The sequence below is a fragment of the Hyperolius riggenbachi genome, chromosome 1 (genome assembly GCF_040937935.1).
Source record: "Hyperolius riggenbachi isolate aHypRig1 chromosome 1, aHypRig1.pri, whole genome shotgun sequence".
Classification (NCBI taxonomy): Eukaryota; Metazoa; Chordata; class Amphibia; order Anura; family Hyperoliidae; genus Hyperolius; species Hyperolius riggenbachi.
Genome location: NC_090646.1, coordinates 571,847,506 through 571,869,295, shown reverse-complemented (window position 1 = coordinate 571,869,295; position 21,790 = coordinate 571,847,506). Strand labels below are relative to the sequence as shown.

General features: G+C 42.6%; 1 protein-coding gene across 1 annotated transcript in view; it reads left to right on the top strand.

The window, feature by feature from the left end:
• The window catches only part of RASA1 (RAS p21 protein activator 1), a 107,518-nt gene that overhangs the window by 48,474 nt on the left and 37,254 nt on the right, over positions 1-21,790 (top strand). The window contains exons 6-11 of the mRNA XM_068247916.1: positions 1,603-1,634; positions 3,987-4,039; positions 5,194-5,344; positions 9,912-9,990; positions 16,119-16,239; positions 18,067-18,223. Coding sequence (XP_068104017.1) covers positions 1,603-1,634; positions 3,987-4,039; positions 5,194-5,344; positions 9,912-9,990; positions 16,119-16,239; positions 18,067-18,223 — 593 coding nt within the window. The remainder of the gene's footprint in view (positions 1-1,602; positions 1,635-3,986; positions 4,040-5,193; positions 5,345-9,911; positions 9,991-16,118; positions 16,240-18,066; positions 18,224-21,790) is intronic.

Genomic DNA, 21,790 nt, shown 5'->3' with positions numbered 1-21,790 from the left:
GGCTTATATGCGAGTATATACGGTATATAGGATGCTATTATGACGAGTCTGAATATATTGTGCAAGTCAGGAATTTCTGTTCCATCACTGCAATGGACACAAAGGACATTATGCCGAATGGACATGTAGGCATGCTTTAAACTGGGATGTCATTTATGGTCCATTCCTTGAATAGGACCATTTTTGAATGTCTAAACCCAGCCTAATTGTGCTTGCATTCCGTTTGCTTCTTGGGTGGATTTACTGGACAACAGCATTTGTGTGTTTGTTTTTTTGTTTATGTGCTTGCTTTGGCTAGAATTGTAGCATGCTGTGCTTTCCCTATCAGAAAGATAAGCCTTAGTTGGCATGCTGCAGTGGGTTTCTGTGGAAAAAAAAGTGTTGATGGTGATTTATTTTTTTCTTTAAATCTTTTGGTGATTTTGACTAGCCAGTTCATTATTTCATCTGTTCACAGCACTTCTTTCCAAAAGGCTTCCATGTTGTAGAGATGCTGTTTTGCGTACTTTGAGCATTTCAGCAAAATGGATGTTTATGAAACATCCTATTTGCACTAATAAGTGCAAAAATAGGATGTTCTAAAATAACAATTTTTCATTAAAGAAAGCACTTGTCGTGCAATTAAAAGTTACTGAAAGCGATACTGTAGTGCTCTGGAAAGCTTTAAAGAGAGAGTATAGCGAACCTAAAAAGAAAAATCAGATGCTCATCTAAGGTGAGGGAAGCCTCTGGGCCCTATAGAGCCTTCCTGTCCTCCTCACAGTCCCTGCATTCTACCGCTGGCACCCCCTGTAGCAGTCTCTGACCCATGGGCATGCAGTACAGAGCTGCCAATCTTCGGGGGCACTTGGGCTCCCGAAGACTTCAAAATCCTCGCGCAGTGGCAGATTTAAACAAAGGAGCCAGCGATGGAATGAGGGGACCAGGAGAGGAATGGTTAGGCTTTAGGACCCAGAGTCTTCCCTCTACTTGGTGAGTATTTGATTTTTCTTTTTTTTTCTTTTGTAAGTTCACTTCAGACTCCTTTTAACTAATGGGAACAGTAATATGAAAGTCAATATACTTTCATGTTACCTTGCGTGTTGCATCCTATCAGAAAGGACACTCAGCACGTAGTGTGAAAGGGCCCTTAGCTCAGAGTGCACAAAATAAAACCACACACATATAGTCATGGAATAGAGTATTTAGTGTGCATAATATTTATAAACATAGTGCGTGCGTTTTTAAGCACACTTAGTTCTTTACTATTTTTAAATAACATTAACGATGTAGTTTGGCCCAGGACGTGGCCAAACATTAGCATGCAGCTGTACGGTGTGAAAAATGTAACTCTGACATGCTGTTTTATCACCATTTATAAATGAGTCCTTTACTATCTAATGTGAACGTGAAATCTGATTTTAACTAATAGATTTTTTATCTGAAGGAATTCATATTTTACCCCCAACCCTTGTGTTCAGAAATCTAACACAAGTCTGCTACATCAGGAATGGATTTGGTTGGGAAAATGTATTTGCTTATAGTATACATGTATGTTAGTGTCTCAATTATCAGATCTTACAATGTTTATGCTTTTATATATAATGTTTAATTTCTTCATAGGGGAGAGAAGAAGATCCACATGAAGGCAAGATGTAAGTATTTCATACAAGCTCTTCTGATTTACCTTATATTCTGGCGTATAAGACGGCTGGGCTTATGACTCTTGACTCTTGGACATTTGTATACTGTACTGTATGTACTGGTGCTATATTGTATAAACAGGTACATATGGGCAGCACAGTGGCGTAGTGGTTAGCTCTCTCGCCTTGCAGCGCTGGGTCCCTGGTTCGAATCTCAGCCAGGGCACTATCTGCAAAGAGTTTGTATGTTCTCTCCGTGTCTGCGTGGGTTTCCTCCGGGCACTCCGGTTTCCTCCCACATTCCAAAAACATACAGATAAGTTAATTGGCTCCCCCTAAAAAAAATTGGCCCTAGACTACAGTACTTACACTACATAATATAGACATATGGCAATGGTAGGGATTAGATTGTGAGCTCCTTTGAGGGACAGTTAGTGACAAGACAATATATATATATATACACACACACACACACACACACACACACACACACACACACACACACACACACACACACACACACACACACACACACACACACACACACACACACTGTACAGCGCTGCGTAATATGTTGGCGCTATATAAATACTAAATAATAATAAAAAAAAAAAATAATCTACTGGTGCTCTACTGTATGTGGTACCCAGTATACAACAACCAACCAATCACGGCAATCGATGTACCATACCGGCGATTGGCTGGTTGTTGTATACAAAGCCTTCCCAGTGAGGTGCCCTGTCACCTCGCCATTGGGACCGCGTTAAGTCACTTCTTTCCAGGAATCCTGGTGAATGGATTTTCTTCACATATTTGCACAGCACCGCCATTGCTGCTTTCATACGGTCACCGCATACGGTGGGGATGCCGCTACGGACGTTCTTGAGCACCCCCCACCGTACGCGGCAACAGCAGATTCTCCAATCTGGTTCGGAGGTTTCAGTAGCCACCCTATAAGACCACACCCGATTTTTCAGATTTTGCTAGTTTAAAAAGTAGTCTTATACGCCAGAATATACAGTAATTTATGGAAGTCTCTTCTCCAAATTGGCACATAAGCACTCTGTTTCAGAAGGTCTTTTTACATTTTATCATAAATTATATATGTTATATTTGTATTATAATGTAGCTTATGCATATTTAAAATGCAGAAACTGTGATACGTTTGTTTTCTGCACCTCTGCATCCTGTTCTGAAGTGCTCTTCCCTTGTCTTGTATTTCATATATTTCTCTTTAATCATGTGATATAGCTAAAGCCATGTACACATGTGAGATAATCTTTTGAAAATGAACGATCAACTATTGATCTGCGGATAGTTACTATAAAACAGTTTTTTGTAAAAGACCTTCAAAGATAGTGACAAAAGATATTTGTCTCTCAAACCATTGTGACGGACATGTTCTGCTGACGATCGTCCTTTCCACAAGGTTTGTAGGAGATCGTCAGATGTTTCTTAACTTCCATGAGAACAGGGCAAGCATGAAGGAGGACAAAGTAAATGGACTACATGAGCATTTCTTGGGTCTTTTGTATGAATTGATAGTTTGCATACTACAATGTCGTTTACATTTTCCCGCCAAACCCATGCAGCAGAATGATTCCTATTTTTTCCCAAGGATTTTTATCTCTCGCGTGTTCGTGGCTTGAGAAAATATTTGAGGAGTATACCTAATTTTTACCACAAAGTGCTGATCACAGAACCAATGGTCAACGTTTGTAAACGGTTTTAGGGAAATGCACATTCGCAGCTAAGGCAGTATAGTATTGAGAAGCTGTAGAAGAAGTAAATTGGGATAATCCCAATAACACATAATGCATGAACAGCAGTTTTTAATGAGTTGAAGGATCTAATGTGGGGAGTTGCATTTCATGCTATGTGATTGTCGTACAGTTCAATCGCTCACTTATTCAGCTATTATCTGAGGCCTATTGATTTGTAACTGACTATACTGTAGTACTTTTTCAAATGGTACCTTTTAAAGCTTTATGGGCCCATTTTCTGTGACTGGAGTTGCACATTAAATATTCGCTTTCTAAGAATATATTCCCATTCCAGTCTTCTGCCCCTTGGACCAGTGATTTGGAACAAGCATGTCAGACTGTTCAGACTTCTCAAATTCCTGTGGTTGCATGTTTGTTCCAGGGCAGTGACTCACTGCTTAGTGAAACCAGTGTCAGGGGTACAGCCCAGGAGCTTGCATCTTTAAGAATAGGCCAGGTGTGATCTTATTTCTGTACTCCTGGTCATGTTGCCTTCATTTTGTAAGAATTGCCAACGTTTCTTAGTTATCTCAATTGTATGCATTTCCAAAGGTGAGCGTTAAATTAAAAACATCTAACATACCTTTCTCAACTTCTAAAGGTGGTTTCATGGGAAAATCAACAAACAGGAGGCCTATAATCTGCTCATGACAGGTACATTTTGGTGCATGCTATTTTGTCCTCAATTCTCAATGACATTTGAGTGTTTTTTTTTTAAACATTAAATCTCTACTAATGCTGGGAATACACAGTTAGTTTTTTAGGTAATTAGATGGTTCTAATTTACGACATGTCTGATCTCAGTTTCAATTCCATTGCCGCTCGATTTCTGATGGAAGTGAATGGAAAAAGATACGAAAAACGAGCGGAAGATGAGAGAATAGACTTCAGAATCGAGTGGCAAAAACGATCGATAGCAGCAACGCACGGCAGAAACTAACAGTGTATTCCCAGCATAAGAGCTAAACTCATTGTGATAGTTTAGTGCCGACTGTTTCAGCTTTACTGTATAAGTTACATGACCCCAATTAGGTGGTTGGGGGGGGGGGGGGGGGGGTGTTCACTGTTTATTTACATACTTTTTATTCCCTTTTTGTGATTGCTGTCAATATTTGCAAAGTTCAGATTTTAGGTTTGGTATGGTATTAAGTTTTTAATAGGTAATTGAGTTGCATCCACAATTTTCAAGAACTAAGCCCTTGTTCACATTGCGTTCTGCTTGTGTTGGGTTTTTTTTGACGCAATTTTTTCTTTTTGATTCCTGGCACTTGGGTGGGAGATGCTTTTTTGTGAAAAGCGCTTTTCTAAGCGCTTTTTCAGAGCTTTTTTTTAATTCACTCCCTGACGCAAGTCCGGAAGTGAACTCTTTGATCCGGAAAGAATAAATACAATGTATTTATTCTTAAAAACACGAACGCAATCACCCCACAAAGCGATTTTTGTGAGCGTTTTGTGTTTCTCCTATACTTTCCATTGAGGCAGAATCGCCTCAAATATGGTACATGCAGTGCTTTGCTGAGCGGATCGGAAATGAAGCGCTCAGATGTGAACTCTCTCATAGAGAATCATTGCAGAAGCGCTTTTCAGGCGATTTTGAAAAATCGCCAGCGCTTCAAAAATGTTTTAAAAAAAAATCAAAAAGTGCCTCTGTTGTGAACAAGCCCTAACAGTTTGTTTGAAGTTTTAGTTATAAAGGCATTATTTAAAGACTGTATTGATGGTCAGCTGTGTATAGGTTACTTCCATACTATCTGATAATTTAGCTATATCTTTTGAATTTGTCTTGTTTCCATTTGTCACAATTTTAGTTGGTCAGATTAGCAGCTTCTTGGTGAGACCATCTGACAACACTCCGGGTGATTATTCCCTTTATTTCCGGACCAATGAAAACATTCAACGGTTTAAGATCTGCCCCACATCAAACAATCAATTCATGATGGGAGGTCGGTACTACAACAGGTAACACTGCAGTGATTCACTCATGTATTGCACAGAGGTTGTGGTGGTGTATTGATACGGTTTTTATTGTAATGAGTTTTTCATGCTGAGTGTTGTATGTCAGAACAAGCATATTCATACAAATATACTGGTGTAGCAGATTATATTTCACAAATCAGCAGGACCGAATTCCTGAGATCTGGGGTTTTATTGATATAAAAAAATCTTTATATTCCAGAGAATTGCTGTTTCTTGCATTTAGAATTCCCATAGGTGTGCTCCAGCTGTTTTCAATACTTACCAGCCTTATGCTCAGCAATGATTCTGGTTTTAGTTTGTTTGATACTAAGGTAAGAAATTTCCACCTGTAGGTGGAGCTATGTGGGAAAATATAAGGGTGTTCCTGGTGAAAATGCAAGAGCATAAATAGTATGTGATACTTTACTTGAATTCTTCTTTAAAGGAGCACTATAGTGAATTGTCATTTGTCAAGTGACACTGAAGCGGAAAAATGTTTTTGATATACCGTAATGAATTCTATGTGTAGTGTGGACAATTAATAGAACATTAGTAGCAAAGAAAAGTCTCACATTTTTATTTTCAAAACAAATAAATATTAGTCTCATATCTGTGCCACTAATGTACTATTTCTTAGCTGTACTACACATACGATTCATTATATACCGTATTTTTCGGACTATAAGACGCTCCGGACTATAAGACGCACCTAGGTTTTTAGGACAAAAACCAAGGGAAAAAAATATATGTCCATGGTTCAGGGCATCTTATGGTCCTTCTCCCCTATGTCCCCCTTGTACCACTTGTGTCCCCCTGTGTCCAGCGACCTCTGTCCCCGTGTCCAGTGTCCCCTGTCCAGTGCCCCTCTGTGTCCAGTGTCCCCTGCCCCATGTCTATTGCCCCTCTGTGTCCAGTGTCCCCTGGTTTAGTGCCCCTCTGTGTCCAATATCCCTGTGTCAAATGTCCCTCTGGTCCAGTGCCCCTCTGTCCATCATCCCTGTGTCCAGTGTCCCCCTGGTCCAGTGCCCCTCTGTGTCCAACATCCCTGTGTCCAGTGTCCCCTGGTCCAGTGCCCCCTCTGTGTCCAGTGTTCCCTGGTCCAGTGCCCCTGGTCCAGTGCCCCCTGTGTTCAACATCCCTGTGTCCAGTGTCCCCTGGTCCAGTGCCCCTCTGTGTCCAGCATCCCTGTGTCCAGTGCCCCTCTGTGTCCATTATCCCTGTGTCCAGTGTCCCCTGGTCCAGTGCCCCTATGTGTCCAGTGCCCCTCTGTGTCCAGCATCCCTGTGTCCAGTGTCCCCAAGTCCATTGCCCACCTGTGTCCAGTGAACACCCCCCCCCCTCTTTCCGTGTCCTCCGATGTTCCCCTTCCTCAGGCCTGTCTCTGTCCCAGGGGAAGTAGCCTTTCCATGTGCACATCCCCAGTGACGTTTGATGTGTAAGTGGGCCAGGCAGGACTGTGACAATATTATAGTAGCCGGAGACGCTGGGTGCATGGAGCGGGCGAGATCTGTTTGAGGCAGTACAGCTGACACCCCGCTTGGACCCACCGCAATGCCACTTACCACATGTCCGCTGGCTGCCGATTCAGCTCAAAGTACCCCCTTCTCCGTCCCGTCCTGCCTCGGAAATGAAGAAGGGTCAGCACGAATCTGCGCAGACAGTCCACACAGCACAACTACCAATCAGACGTGGGCGCTACCCCAGACCACCTATCGCACTGCTCCCTGCTCGTTTTCTTACAAGCGCCGATGCTGTGCACTGATTGGCCCCAATGGTCCCGCCCGCGAGACCATCGCGGCCAGTTATAAAACAAGCAGGGAACAGTGAGCGCTGCGATAGGCAGTATGGGGCAGCGCCCCCTGCCTGATTGGTAGTTGTGCTGTTGACTGACTGCAGATTCGTGCTGACCCCTCTTCATTTCCGAGAAAGGACGGGGCGGTGAAGGGGGAACTTTGAGCTGAATCGACATGTGGTAAGTGGCATTGCGGTGTGTCCAGGCGGGTTGTCAGCTGTACTGCCTCAAACAGATCTCGCCCGCTGTGCTTTGTATGTATAGGCAGTGTGGCGGGTAGCCTTTTCAGACAAAGGACGATTAGGAGGGTCGGGGCACAGCGTAACACGGACACAGGCTGCAGACAGAAGAGAGTAGAAGGGCACAAAAATTGGCACATTCGGACTATAAGACGCAAGGACTTTTTCACCCCACTTTTGGGGGAGAAAAAGTGCGTCTTATAGTCCGAAAAATACGGTATTCGTTTTTCATTTTAGATTCCCTTTAATTGATATATTTAACCATGTGGTGGAAGTACTATATTGTAAAAAAGAAATGGAGAAAACAATGCAGAACCTTCATAACTCACCTTTTCAGTGAGCATCCTTTCACTTGCGTAGTTTGCAGCGGCAATGCCGATCAGCTCATTCACTTGTTGGGACATCAAAAGTAACTCCTTTTGTGCAGAATTTCTCTCCCTACAAGAATAAGGTAGGGAGTGGTGGTATGGTCCTACCTTCCTCATCTCCTTCGTGGTGCTGCTGAACTTATTCTTCTTAGCTACACTGATCTCTCAGGCCCCCTGGCACTTTAGCAGGCTTTTGTGTGGACACCTCTGTGCGTCTGTCCACCACTCATGTGCCTGTTAAAGTGCCAGGGGCCTCTGAGAAACCAGAGCAGTGTAGTTAGGCATGGGCTCACGAGTACTCACGCGTGGCTAAGCACTCGAATACGTGATTTAAATGAGGCTTAATTGCCGCATCTGTGCGGCGGGGAAACAAGGGCTTATTTACCCATAAGTACGTTGTATACTATGCGCTCCAAATAGCTTGCACGCGTCCTATGGGACGCTTTGCAAGACTCAATACCGCGCACTTCCTCCTTCCAGCTTGAAGGACATGCTTGTTTAACCCCCTTGGCGTTATGATTCTTTCCAGATTTTAGGGTCCAAAAGCGGTGCAATTTTTTTGCATGCTTTTATATCCTAAAACCTGGAAAGAAATTCATGCTGCTAGGGAGTTCTGCAGCAGCCCAGCACTGTCTCACCTCCTTGGGATCCAGTGCTGCAGTTTTCCCTCCATCCTCCGGGTGGCGCTGTAACCATATAGTGAGATCTCACCAGGGGGAAGCAGAGCCTAGGAGGAGAGAGAGCAGAATGGCGGCCGTCGGGATCCCCCGAGAGGTAAGTTAAAACGCCCGCTACGCTCATTGCTCTGCATAGACCCCCTGTCGGCTACCACAAGCTTGTGATTACCACCTAAGGAGGTTAATTATTTCTATCAAGTAAAAATGCTTAATGCGCTATAGTGCTCTTTTAATTACTGCAGACCCTTTATTTACAGTTCTACTCAGCCTCTAGCCAGCCGCCATATCACACACACACACACAAGAAATCTCAGGGAGTGAACCTGTGCTGGAGTAAGCTTACAGAGAGTTTTGAACAGCGCCCACGCAGCTTCTGATGGAAGCTACAGTTGTTGTAGCATGTGTGGCAGCTGCTAGTGTAGTTAACCCTGTTATGCATTGCTATAATGGTGAATTCCGGAATGTAAGCACACTGTATAGAGCAGCTGAGTACAGCTTGTTCTGATTTCCCACTATATATAGGCTTCAGAACCTTTATTTTACAGAGCTGCTTGTTGGGGGGGCCCTGTCAGTATGTGCATGAGTGCTGATAAAGCTCTCCGTATCCTCTTACCTTTGATTGTTGTCTTTCAGGGCTCGTTTCCACTATTGCGGTGCAGAATCGCCTGGATTCCACCGCTGATGAAATCACATGCAGATGTGATTTCCCCATGCGTTTTTTGCCGCGAATTCGCATGCGATTTCGCATAGGTGAGGGTATATGCGATTTTAACCATGTCACTGCCTGTGTGAATTTACATTCGTACCGAATTTGCGGCAAAAAACGCATGGGGAAACTGCATGCGATTTCCCTATTAAATACATTGCATGCGACTTGCATGCATTCCACTCGCAGGCGAATTCTGCGGCTCTTTTGTGCGTTTTTTCACCGCTGAAAAAAACGCACCTCAACAACGCTACAGTGGAAACAGACCCATCCACTTGCATTACATGTGCGAATCCGCATGCGTTGGACGCATGCAGATTCGTGATAGTGGAAACGAGCCCTCAGTGTGTTTGAGAATGGTGCAGAATTATGGCTCTGTATGACCAGCAGGTTTATAGCTACTGATTATAATAGGTCCTTCCTTCCTTTGACCATGTTTAACTTTTCTAAACTAGAGCACCACTACATACATGTTTTCCTATATCTGTGTAGACAGTTGGCAGCAGTGTTTGTTTCTAATTGTGTAGGAGCTCTTATTTTACCTGATGTTAAATCACTTTTGATATTTTAGTTCTGTGCCTGAAGATGTGCTTCAAAGTTTCCAAAGTTACACTTTTGTATGCTTCATTGTTTGCTATTTTGTGAAACCTGCATGCATTCATTTTAGATCTGTTTTTCTTTTCGATCTTCTACCTCTGCATTGTTTACATTTTTCCAAGTTGGTGGATTTTTATCTATGAAATTCTGTGCGCAATGACCTAATATGTCCCTGTTTTTTTTGTTAACAGGATTGATGATATTATAGAACATTATAGGAAAGAACAAATAGTTGAAGGCTATTATCTGAAGGAGCCTGTCCCTGTGCAGGTAAGAGAATTGTTTTATTGACAGACCTTTTAGTAATGAAAGCATAAAGTAACGGTTACATAACATCTTCTGTTATCTTGTACATTTTACAAACTGAATGTGCAGCATGAGCTGGAGTATAAAGCAATAAGGGCTTGTTCACACCTAGAGCTTTTTTTCTGGGTATTTTACATGCCGGCGATTTTAAAAATCGCCCTAAAAGCGCTTTTGCAATGATTCCCTATATCACATATAAACGGTTTGATTGCGATCCGCTGCAAAAAGTGCTGCCTGCACCATTTTCGGGGCGATTTGGCTATAATGGAAGGTATAGGGAAATCTCGAAGCGCTTGAAAAAACGCTTCTCTATTGAGATTTTCCCCAGTGCTTTCATGAATAAATACATTGTATTTTTTAATTTCCACTTGAAAGAGTGAACTTCCTGACTGACGTCAGGAAGTGAAAAAAAAAAAAGCTCTGCAAAAGTGCTTATAAAGCGTAGGGGAAGGTGATTTTAAAAATCGCAAAAAATTTGTTCTGCGCTTGCAAAAGCACTGGCGATTTATAATGTGAGCATAGCTTTAGGGGCCGTTTCCACTGCAGCGGAAATCTGGCAGAATCCGAAGTTACCCCGCAAGCAAATTGCGCGGGGGAACTCTACCATAGGGAATAATTCTGTCTTTGCAATTCGGACGACATTGCAGCATTTTTCCATGCGGGAGGCAGCGAATCCCATAGCCGTGCATGGCAGAGCTTCTGGGATTCGTGTGCGTACTTGCACAGGAAGTGCCGCCATGTGTCTTGCAACCATGCGCGGCCTCTAGCAGAAACAAGCTCTAAAACATATGGTACATAGTAATTTATTTATTGGGGCATAGACACTAAATACTGATATTCACCAGTCTTTAGTGTCTATGCCAGTGCTGCCATGCTGAGTAAATTATGCATTCAGTTAGTATAATTGATCATCTTTTTTAGTTTAAACACTCCAGTAGTGAGGGCTGTAGTCAGATATTATTCACCCAGTGGAATTTGTACCTGTCTAGTGTTGTTGTGCCTTTCTAAATGCTGGATTCTATGGGATCTGCACAGTAGTGAACACTAAATGGAGCAATGAAGTCAAACCCTACACAGGCTAGCCGCTAGATTAAACTTGCCCGATGCAGCTGCAGTGACCACCTCTGTCAAGAATCCAATATGTGTACAGCAGCCCCGGACACCTTGGCTAGTAATCTGCTGGTCGGATTGAGTCGGCTGATCACTGAGCGAGAGATTTGTTCTCCTCACTCGCCCTGCCCCTCACGTGACGTCTCTCATGCGGCTCCATTGGCTCTCCCCCCACATAGCAACAGAACAAGTCGTTAGCCTGGAGGTGAGTGACATGTCTGTACTGTCAGCCCAGCACTGTCAGGTAACACGTGAAACTACGTCACAGTGCCTAATGCAGTGTTTGTGGAAAGGTAGATAGATAACTTGAAAAAATATCACTACAAATAAGATGTTTCAATGGTAAAAAGAATTTCTCAATATTTATTTCCGGATTGCAGCATAAGATAAAAGTTTCTAATCCTAACGAACAGTGACTGTCAATATATACTCTCAGAAATACAGCTGCCTTCCCCATTTTTTTTTTATCGCTAGCATTTATAGGAGCGGTTTCAAAGTGCTTGTGAGTGTTCTCACATGAGTGATGTGCTTTCTTTCCAATCGCAAATGTGATTAGAAGTGTGAACTAGGACTCTGAGTATTGATTAACATTATCTAGATAGCGATATAGCTCACACACTGTTTCCCTGAAACAAAAATCCTGCATGCTGAACAAATACTGAGTTGTCCATCATGGATTTCTTATGACTCCTTTCGTTTTTCCTTGTACAAAATCTACATTTACAGAAAGCCCGGCACTTGCTAACCCATATTGTTTCTTGTGGGGTCTTTTGAGTGCAATTTTAGTCCACTTTACTTCGTAAAGGGTCTATCTCTCCTGCTGCATTTTATTGCCTATAGAGTTGACTTTTTCCATGTTTACCATAGCTGCCTGGACACTATTTACATTGGCTTTTTTATGAACTGTGACTAGGGCTTGTTTTTGGAGTAGGGCTTTTATTTCGAGCATCCTTAATAATCGTGAAAAATCAGGCAAGACTTATTGTCAGGGTAGGTCTTATTTTCAGGGGAATGGGGTATGTGGCTTTCCCTAATTGAAGGAAGTGTAACTACATTTAGATTAATAAAACAAATAATGTGACTGGGAGGTGTCCTCTTCTGGCCAGCTGCAATTTTGCAATAGTTATTTCACCTCTTCCCACACGTAACCTGTCCAGCCTAATACTATAATCAATTCTAGAGCTGTTCCATGAAATGCAAAATTTGTACGCAACTTGGAAAGAACCAATCACATGCTTTTTGCTGACAATTTGGACTAGCCCAATTGCAAGTTGATGATTAAGGACGTGTAGTCCGAAACATGTCTATTTTATGCCTGCCGTGGTTGTTCTTTAGATATGTCCATAATAATAGATTACTTCCAACTGACAAGTGTGGACCTCCTCTCTTCCAATTGCAAGTTACATGTAAACTGCAACCAAGTTAGCATAAACTCAGACAATAAGAATCCTCTCTAGTCAGTAGTGAGGCTAGGGTTTTTACATCACTCTTTTCTGCATTCTGCAATTCATGTGCCATAGTTTACCACCGTAAACTGGGCAAGTAATGCAGTGATTGCAGACAAACACATTATCTTTACAGGTCATTTGCAGTTAAATATGTAAGTTCACATACAGTGTTTGTTGCCTGATTAAAGCCAGCTTTGGGTATCCAGGCTCCTCAGTGTGCCCCTATATGGCAGTTGTTTGGATTATAAGCATGCATTGCATAGTCTGACTGGCTTCTTGCTGGTATGTTCAAGATTTAGAACAGCTGCCAGCATTTCTCAAGTTTTTCCCTAAGTCGGTGCGAGTTTGATGCGTGCTACTGAATGGATGTACGCATCACAATGTCCTATAGCTTTCATGCAGTGCAAGTGTGTTTATGACCACAACCAGGATCTCAATGAAAGCATTCCGGCTTATCTAGTAATTATATAGTGGTGTAGATTTGTGCTGTTATTTCACATGATTTATGTGGACTCCTGCTTGATTGGTTATTGCATAAGTATGTGCTTAGATCACATACATTTATATATAGAATACCTATATGATATGTATAGGATATATGATCTATATATGCTTACGGTACAGCTAAGCCATGTGTATGACATGTATGTAAAGCATTGTAGCAGATGTGTTAGAAATATTTTCAGCATTACAGCATGACCTACACATAGCATTCTTTCATCTGACTTATCCTCTATGTGCCAATGTATTATGCTCCGCTGTACCTGCGTCTAAAAAATTCCTGTTGAATATGTTTGCATTATTTTAAAGTCCATATGTATATATCCATAATGAATCTTGAACAATCCTCTTTAAGCAGGGAACACATTTGCAGGGGCATTGTCCCCCTGCAGTTCCATTCGTAGTGCATTCATGTTTACAATCACATTTTCTTAACACGTTTCTTCTGCTTCTGCTCTGCAATTTTTTGGATACGACGGAATACATTGTAATTACGAATGCTTGCATACATGTATAGGACAAAGATGGCTGCACTACAGTAGATGACATATAGTCTGTACTTGATTCTGCAATTTGAAAAAGCTGTTGTATGACATTTTCAGTCTGTGTGTGCACTGCAGTAATTGATATAACAATTGCATATGACACTTATAGATAATTATAGGTTAAATCAGAACTATAAGTTTAAAAGATGATTTATGTAGGTATTGCTAAAGTACAGATTCAAGCAATAAAACAAGGCCACGCAAATGATAAATTGCAGAGGTACACATTGATTTAGCTGGGGTAGCCAGACATACAGCTATGTTCATTATGTTTTACAGGGAATATGAACGTAAAACTCTGGGTATTACCCAGAGGAAAAAATATCCTAAAACTAAATCAAAATTCTCACTTCTCCTTTAAAGGGAATGTCCAAGCAAAATAAAAAAATGAGTTTCACTTACCTGGGGCTTCTACCAGCCCCATGCAGCCATCCTGTGTCCTCGTAGTCACTCACTGCTGCTCTGGTCCCCCACTGGCAGCTTGCCGACCTCGGAGGTCGGCGGGACGCATTGCATACATTTTTACGCATTCCCACTAGTGCAGGAACATTAACACATACATTTTTACGCATAAAATGTACGCATTGAACCAGTAACGCGTAAAAATGTATGTGTTAATGTTACTGCACTAGCGGGAATGCGTAAAAATGTACGCAATGCGTCCCGCCGACCTCCGAGGTCGGCAAGCTGCCAGCGGGGGACTGGAGCAGCAGTGAGTGACTACGAGGGCACAGGATGGCTACATGGGGCTGGTAGAAGCCCCAGGTAAGTGAAACTCATTTTTTTCTTTTGCTTGAACCTTCCCTTTAACCACTTCACAACTGAGGGGTTTTACCCCCTGAGCACCAGAGCAATTTTCACCTTTCAGCGCTCCTTCCATTCATTCGTCTATAACTTTATAATTACTTATCACAATTAAATGAACTATATCTTCTTTTCGCCACCAATTAGGCTTCCTTTAGGTGGGACATTATGCCAATAATTATTTTATTGTAAATGTGTTTTAATGGGAAAATAGGAAAAAATGTGGTAAAAAATCTATTTTTCAGTTTTTGGCCTTTATAGTTTTTAAATAATGCATGCTACTGTAATTAAAACCCATGAAATTTATTTGCCCTTTTGTCCCAGTTATAAAATCGTTTAAACTATGTCCCTATCACAATGTTTGGCGCCAATATTTTATTAGGAAATAAAGGTGCATTTTTTTTCAGTTTTGTGTCCATCCCTAATTACAAGCCCATAGTTTTTAAATATTTATGTCAAGAGGGTATAACACTGTTACTTTATAAAGTTCAGTCCCTAAGGTAACTGTTTATGTATTTTTTTTATTGTAATTTTTTTTTTTAATTACTACAAAAAAAAAAAAAAAAATAGGGGAGTGTGGGAGGTAATGAGTTAATTTTTAGTGTATAACTATATATTTGTATATGAAAAATGCTTTAGGGTGTAGTTTTACTATTTGGCCACAAGATGGCCACAGTAAGTTTTTGTTTATGCAACCTGCAAGCATACAGGAAGTACGCTTGCAGGAAGTTCAGGGAGGCTGGGAAACTTTTTTTTTTTTTTCCCCTCACAATGATTGCGCTGCTTCTCGTAGAAGCAGCTGATCATTGCGGGGGGCTTAGGTCAACGAACGGGGAAGGTTTTTCACGTTCACTGATCTCCGAGCGGGCGGCGGCGTGTGCGGGGGCACGCGGACGAGCGAGCGGGAGCGCGGGCGGCGGCGTGCGCGGTGTCAGGTGCAGATTTCTCCGTCCCTTGGTGTTAACAGGGTGGAAAAAGGGACGGAGAAATCCGCACCGCCGGGGGTAAACTGGTTAAAGGTGCCAATTAACGGTGTAATATTTTCCTCTAATGCAATCTTTTGATCAGATTTCTACGATCTAATTGTATAGAAAACACAATATGTGGAGAAAATCAATGTAAAATAATTGTATGGTCAATTGGAATAGAACGTGTTGTGCTCGTCGGGTTTATGGGAACAATCGATAGTTAACTTCTGATTGGGGCAGAGTTCCTGTTTGGCGTTGGCCTATGATTTGAGGCTTCCTAAACACCTAGGAGAGAATTGAGAGCATACTATGGTGATTGAAGACATTTAGGCTGTGTTACCACTTGTGCCGGACCACATACGGCCAACGGGAGCAGACAGTGTAATGTCCGGTCCAATGGTCCGGATGTAGCCCGAGGCAGATGCATTACCCCCATTGGCTCTATGGGCGACTACACCGCCTGCCCGTGATTATCACTGACTGCACAGAAGTGTGGTCTGCTTACCACAATGGATCCTACGGATTCGCTGCAGAGTGACCAGTGTGCACGGTTCCCATTTATAAAATAGGAGCTGTTCACTGTCAGTTGTGCAATGAGCTGAGAATGAACATAAAATTATCAGCCCAAGTGGGGACACAGCCTTAATGGACCTTCAGCTATAAAGATGTGTAGTACAGTGAAAGGTTTGCTTTAACCCCTTCCCTGTCTTTTTCAGCACCAGGAGCAAGTACTAAATGATGTAGTGGATGGTAGAGAAATCTATAATACAATCAAGCGAAAAACCAAGGATGCATTTTACAAAAACATCGTCAAGAAAGGCTATCTTTTAAAGAAGAGTGAGTACTCCTTGATAGTGCTGAACAATGTCATTTGTGGTCCTTTGCTGTCCAGGCATGCAGTGACAAGTGACACCAGACATGATTTGTTGCATCAAATTCAAACTATTCAAAAACAGCCAAAGTGATTCACCATTAGCCAGTCTGGCTGAATGTCTTACAGGTTCTGCCTGTAATATGTGTGCTGCCATCGTAGTGAGCACAGAACTAGATGATGCTTCTCAATAAGAACCATGAATGGCTGGGTGGTGCTTTGTGAGCCTCCTGTGTGTCCCTGGCATTTTGATGTGTTATCGTTTCAACCTAGATAAGTATGCACAGCTATAAAAGGAATGTGAGCTGAATAACATGCAAGGAACCCATATTAGTTACAATGGGGTTAATGCAATAAACTGCATTAAGATGAATTACGGTATGTGCGTAAAGTTCTACTGCCCAATGAGTAGAGCCGAATGCAATACAATACAGGCAATAAATTGCACTCTACTCATCCTGCGGTAAGACTTTATTCACGTAATTCTGCTCAGTGTATCCGTCAGTATGAATCTTTACACACCAGTACAGTTTGTGGCTTTATAGTGCTAGTTGAGATATAATTGAGCGGTTTTGACAGTCCTATATTCATGTTGATCAAGCATAGCCCATCCATATAGAAGGTTGTAAAAGTGGACTGACTTCAGAGAGAACTAAACCAAAATAAACTATACTGAATAATGTAATAATGTGGGACTTTTGTGTATTTTGAGGGATTTGTGTAGATCTGCAGAAAAAAATGGAAGAGTCTTTGAGTTGAGACTTAATATATACATTGGTGTTTGACTTTTCTGATTGTTTTGGCCAATAATCTGCCCAGCAGCTTGTGAATGTCATGCATTTGTAGCATGACATTCCGGCTCGGCAACACATACTGTCCAATGGGGAAGGGATTTGTTAGAAGAAGCAGGATATTTTATAAATCCAGCAGCAGCAAAGCAGTTGTCTGGAAAGATCTCCCCTGGTTTAGGGCCTGAGCACACTTGTACGCTTCTGTGCATTTTTCAGCAATGTGTCAGTCTGCAACATTGATGTGTTGCTGAAAATGCACAGAAGCGTGCAAGTGTGCTCAGGCCTTTCTTACTACTTGCTTTAGTTACACTGGGAAAATCAGACTGGCGATTCCTGTACAAAGTCTTTGTAAAAGGTATGTTCTAGTGTCAGATATCTAATGTCTCTATATGGCTTAAAGTGAACCTGAACTCTTGGACAGGACAGAAGGAAAACCGAGAAATGCATCCTGTATGTATTTAGAGAGTTTAGCCTGTCGAATTCCCCCTCATTTGTGTCTAATCACAAGTTTTAATTTGATCTCTCCCCGAGTCGCCTGACTGCCACGGCAGAAAAGGCAGTTCAGCTTATTTGAAAGCACTGTATGTTAACAATATGTCTGCATTTATTGCAGCCAACTTTAATGCTCAAGGATGTTGGTAACCTATATAACGTGAAACACCAATTTCCAGATTAATCCAAAAGATGTATACCTTCCCACAAATGTTTTAAGAGCAACATGAGACAAAAAAATCTTAGTATATATTGCACTTACACTTTTTGGATAGTATTGTTTTTGATGTGGAAAGCAGCATTTCCTGCTACATTTGCGTGTTTTATGATAACTACACTGTAAAATCTAGTAGCTCTCACAATTCAGCCACGTGATGTGGTTTGCTGTACTGGTGAGCTGTCCTCTAAGGATGAGGGAGCAGACACTAATGCACAGATTGAACACACAAACTTATGGTAAGCGATTGCTAAATTATACATATATAAATATTATTTTTCTTTTGTTTGCAGGTAAAGGCAAACGGTGGAAGAACTTGTATTTTATATTAGAGGGTAATGATGCCCAACTTATTTTTTTTGAAAGTGAAAAACGTGCCACAAAGCCCAAAGGATTAATTGATTTAAGTGTGTGTTCTGTCTATGTAGTCCATGACAGTCTGTTTGGCAGGTGAGAGGTTCCATATCCTCTGTTAACATGTTCTAACAGTTAAGCAATTTTGTCATTTCCATGTGTTTTCATTTGCAGCTTTTACATGGTCTGAAACCGTAAAAGTGTACGTGTTTCAGTAGTGAACTGCTGGTTCAACACTCTAAAAGCTGATCCGTTACCTGTGAAGAATTGCTATCATGTCAGCCAGTATGTCAAGGCCTTGTTGCCATTGTTTGCAGAAAATACTTTACGTTTAGACTATGTTGATAACAATTTAGCAGTTTTTACTGCAGAATAATGCTTTGGTATATCAAACTTATAGCAGATATAGCATTTAATTTTCTGATAGCTGCTAAAGTGAACCTGTAATGTCACAAAATGAGAACAAAATGACTAGATGTAATTTGTTTGGCCAAAACTACTGATAAAGTTGCCATTTCACTGCTGTCTGAATGATCGCTAGTCGGATGGATTTCTCTTGGCCAAATACTTAGCCCACAGGTGTCAAACTCAAGGCCCTCCTTGCAGTTTTATGTGGCCCTCGAGATTCAAATGTTCATCACTGACAGCAGTAGAAAAATACAGCACACTGCCTTCCCACCCAGAGGAGCAAACCGGTGACTGTATTTCTGGTTGGATCGTCAGTTTGAGTCAGGGTGCTGCAACAACCCATGGGGTTAGTCTGCAGATTGAAGGTACTTGCTTACCAGGCTGCGATCTGCGCGTACATTTGAATACGGCGCTGGTAGACTTGGGCGCAGGATCCAGCTGTTAAATGGCTGGTCCTGCTTCTGCACAAGTCCGGGGCGTTTTAATTACTATTCCCCCTCCAGGCCGACATGGATAGTGGGGGAATGAAATAATTCGGCTTCCAGCGATTGCTGGAGGCCGAATTATTGTGTTTTTTAAACAACTTCGGCTCCGTCTTCTGACGGAGCCGACCTTCCTCACTGAGCGCCGCTATAGACTGATTCCCATTACAGTCTATGGCGGCGCTGGCTGCGCCCAAAGCTAGCAGCGCTGAAAAGCACTGCTCCGGCGATCTGCAGAATAAAGCAAGCAAGTATGGTGTGTGATGCGACAGGAAGTAGGGCTCAGTTCCCATAGTAACGGCGATGCCCTGCTTCCTGTCGCATCACACACAGCAGCCGGGAGATACGCTGCTGGAAAGTACACGCGCCAGAGAGGGGAGAGCGGCCGCTGCTAAGGTTATAACAGCGGCGGGGTCGGGCCGGGGCACCACCTACCTATACTGGGGCACTATACTGGCTGTACTGGGGCACTATACTGGCTGTACTGGGGAACTATACTGGCTGTACTGGGGAACTATACTGGCTGTACTGGGGCACTATACTGGCTGTACTGGGGCACTATACTGGCTGTACTGGGGCACTATACTGGCTGTACTGGGGCACTATACTGGCTGTACTGGGGCACTATACTGGCTGTACTGGGGCACTATACTGGCTGTACTGGGGCACTATACTGGCTGTACTGGGGCACTATACTGGCTGTACTGGGGCACTATACTGGCTGTACTGGGGCACTATACTGGCTGTACTGGGGCACTATACTGGCTGTACTGGGGCACTATACTGGCTGTACTATACTGGCTGTACTGGGGCACTATACTGGCTATACTGGGCACTATACTAGCTATACTGGGCACTATACTAGCTATACTGGGCACTATACTAGCTATACTGGGCACTACCTACCTATACTGAGCACTATTCTAGCCATACTGGGGCACTATTCTAGCCATACTGGGGCACTATTCTAGCCATACTGGGGCACTATTCTAGCCATACTGGGGCACTATTCTAGCCATACTGGGGCACTATTCTAGCCATACTGGGGCACTATTCTAGCCATACTGGGGCACTATTCTAGCCATACTGGGGCACTATACTAGCTATACTGGGCACTATACACCTATACTGGGCACTATACACCTATACTGGGCACTATTCTAGCCATACTGGGGCACTATACTAGCTATACTGAGCCCTATTCTAGCCATACTGGGGCACTATACTAGCCATACTGGGGCACTATACTAGCCATACTGAGCACTATACTAGCTATACTCGGCACTATACTGGTGCACTATACTGGCTATACTGGGAAACTATACTGGCTATACTGGGGCACTATACTGGGCACTAACTAGCTATACTGGGCACTACCTACCTATACTGAGCACTATTCTAGCTATACTGGGGCACTATACTGGGGTAACTATACTAGCTATACTGGGGCAACTAAACTCCCTATACTGGGACAACTATGCTAGCTATGCAGCCGTACCCCAGCACCCCCCCCCCCCCCAGCCTGCTCCACACGGCACTGTCCACTAGGTCGTGCAAACACCCACCCCCCACCCCCCGCCGTTCCACGGTGAAAAATTTGGTCAGAAACTGTTCCCTGGTCCGGAAAAGGTTGGGAACCACTGCGCTACAGAACACCTTTAAAAAGACAGACAAAAACTTATATAGCGTTTTTCTCCTGGCGGACTCAAAGCGCTAGAGCTGCAGCCACTAGGGCGCGCTCTATAGGCAGTAGAGTAGCAGTGTTAGGGAGACTTGCCTAAGGTCTCCTGCTGAATAGGTGCTGGCTTACTGAACAGGCAGAGCCGAGATTCGAACCCTGGTCTCCTGTGTCAGAGGCAGAGCCCTTAACCATTACACTTTAAGCTATGTACACATGCTAGGTCTTTCACAGCTGATGTTGTTGGTTAGAGATCTGCGCTGGTGGATTGTCTCAACAGAGTGCAGGCCAAGGCTAGTGTTCTCCTCGCCCCACCCCCTCCGTGCCTCTTGGTTGTGCACAGACCTGTTAGCCCCCCTCCACTTCTTCCTTACTCCTCCAGTAGCAACAGAATGTGTCGTTAGCCTGTACAGAACTCAGTGCTGGACTGTTGCTCAAGGAAGAGAGTCTTGATACTCCATGAAAAAGTATTGACTCTGAAATGAAGCAACACAATTTCATTAGTCTGATCACACTTTGTAACATTACATGTTCACTTTAAGCGGCAGTATGAAGTATTTTAAAAAAGAACAATTACAACTCAGATGAAACTCATTATTTTCGTGTGTCCGTGATACATTTATGTTGCTCACTTGAGGTCTTGTTTATGTTTAGCGATTATCTCAACCAAGATAATAGTTTTGTGTCAATTGTAAATAGCCATTACTATGCAACAGAGTGCAGGCATTTCTGAAAATGGGACAAAAAATTGCAGTAGACCTTAAGTAGCATCTGTTTATGTAGATCAGGCGAATGATTAATATCTTCCAGATCTGCTGATCGCTTACCCGACCTACGACCTTGCATCAGTGCATATTACACAAGAGTTCTCATACAAAAAACCATGCAAATGTAACGCGTATTCTAAACCCACCAGCATCTATCAAGGAAATGACTGCTATGCCCAATCATTAGTTGATATTTTGATTCCGTTGCCGTATTTTATAGATTTCATTAGGTTATATCCCATCTAACATATAATATGTTAATATTTTGTAGTGTATTCCTGCTTTTTGTGTGAAGTCATCTACCCATCTAACCGAATCAGTTTATTAA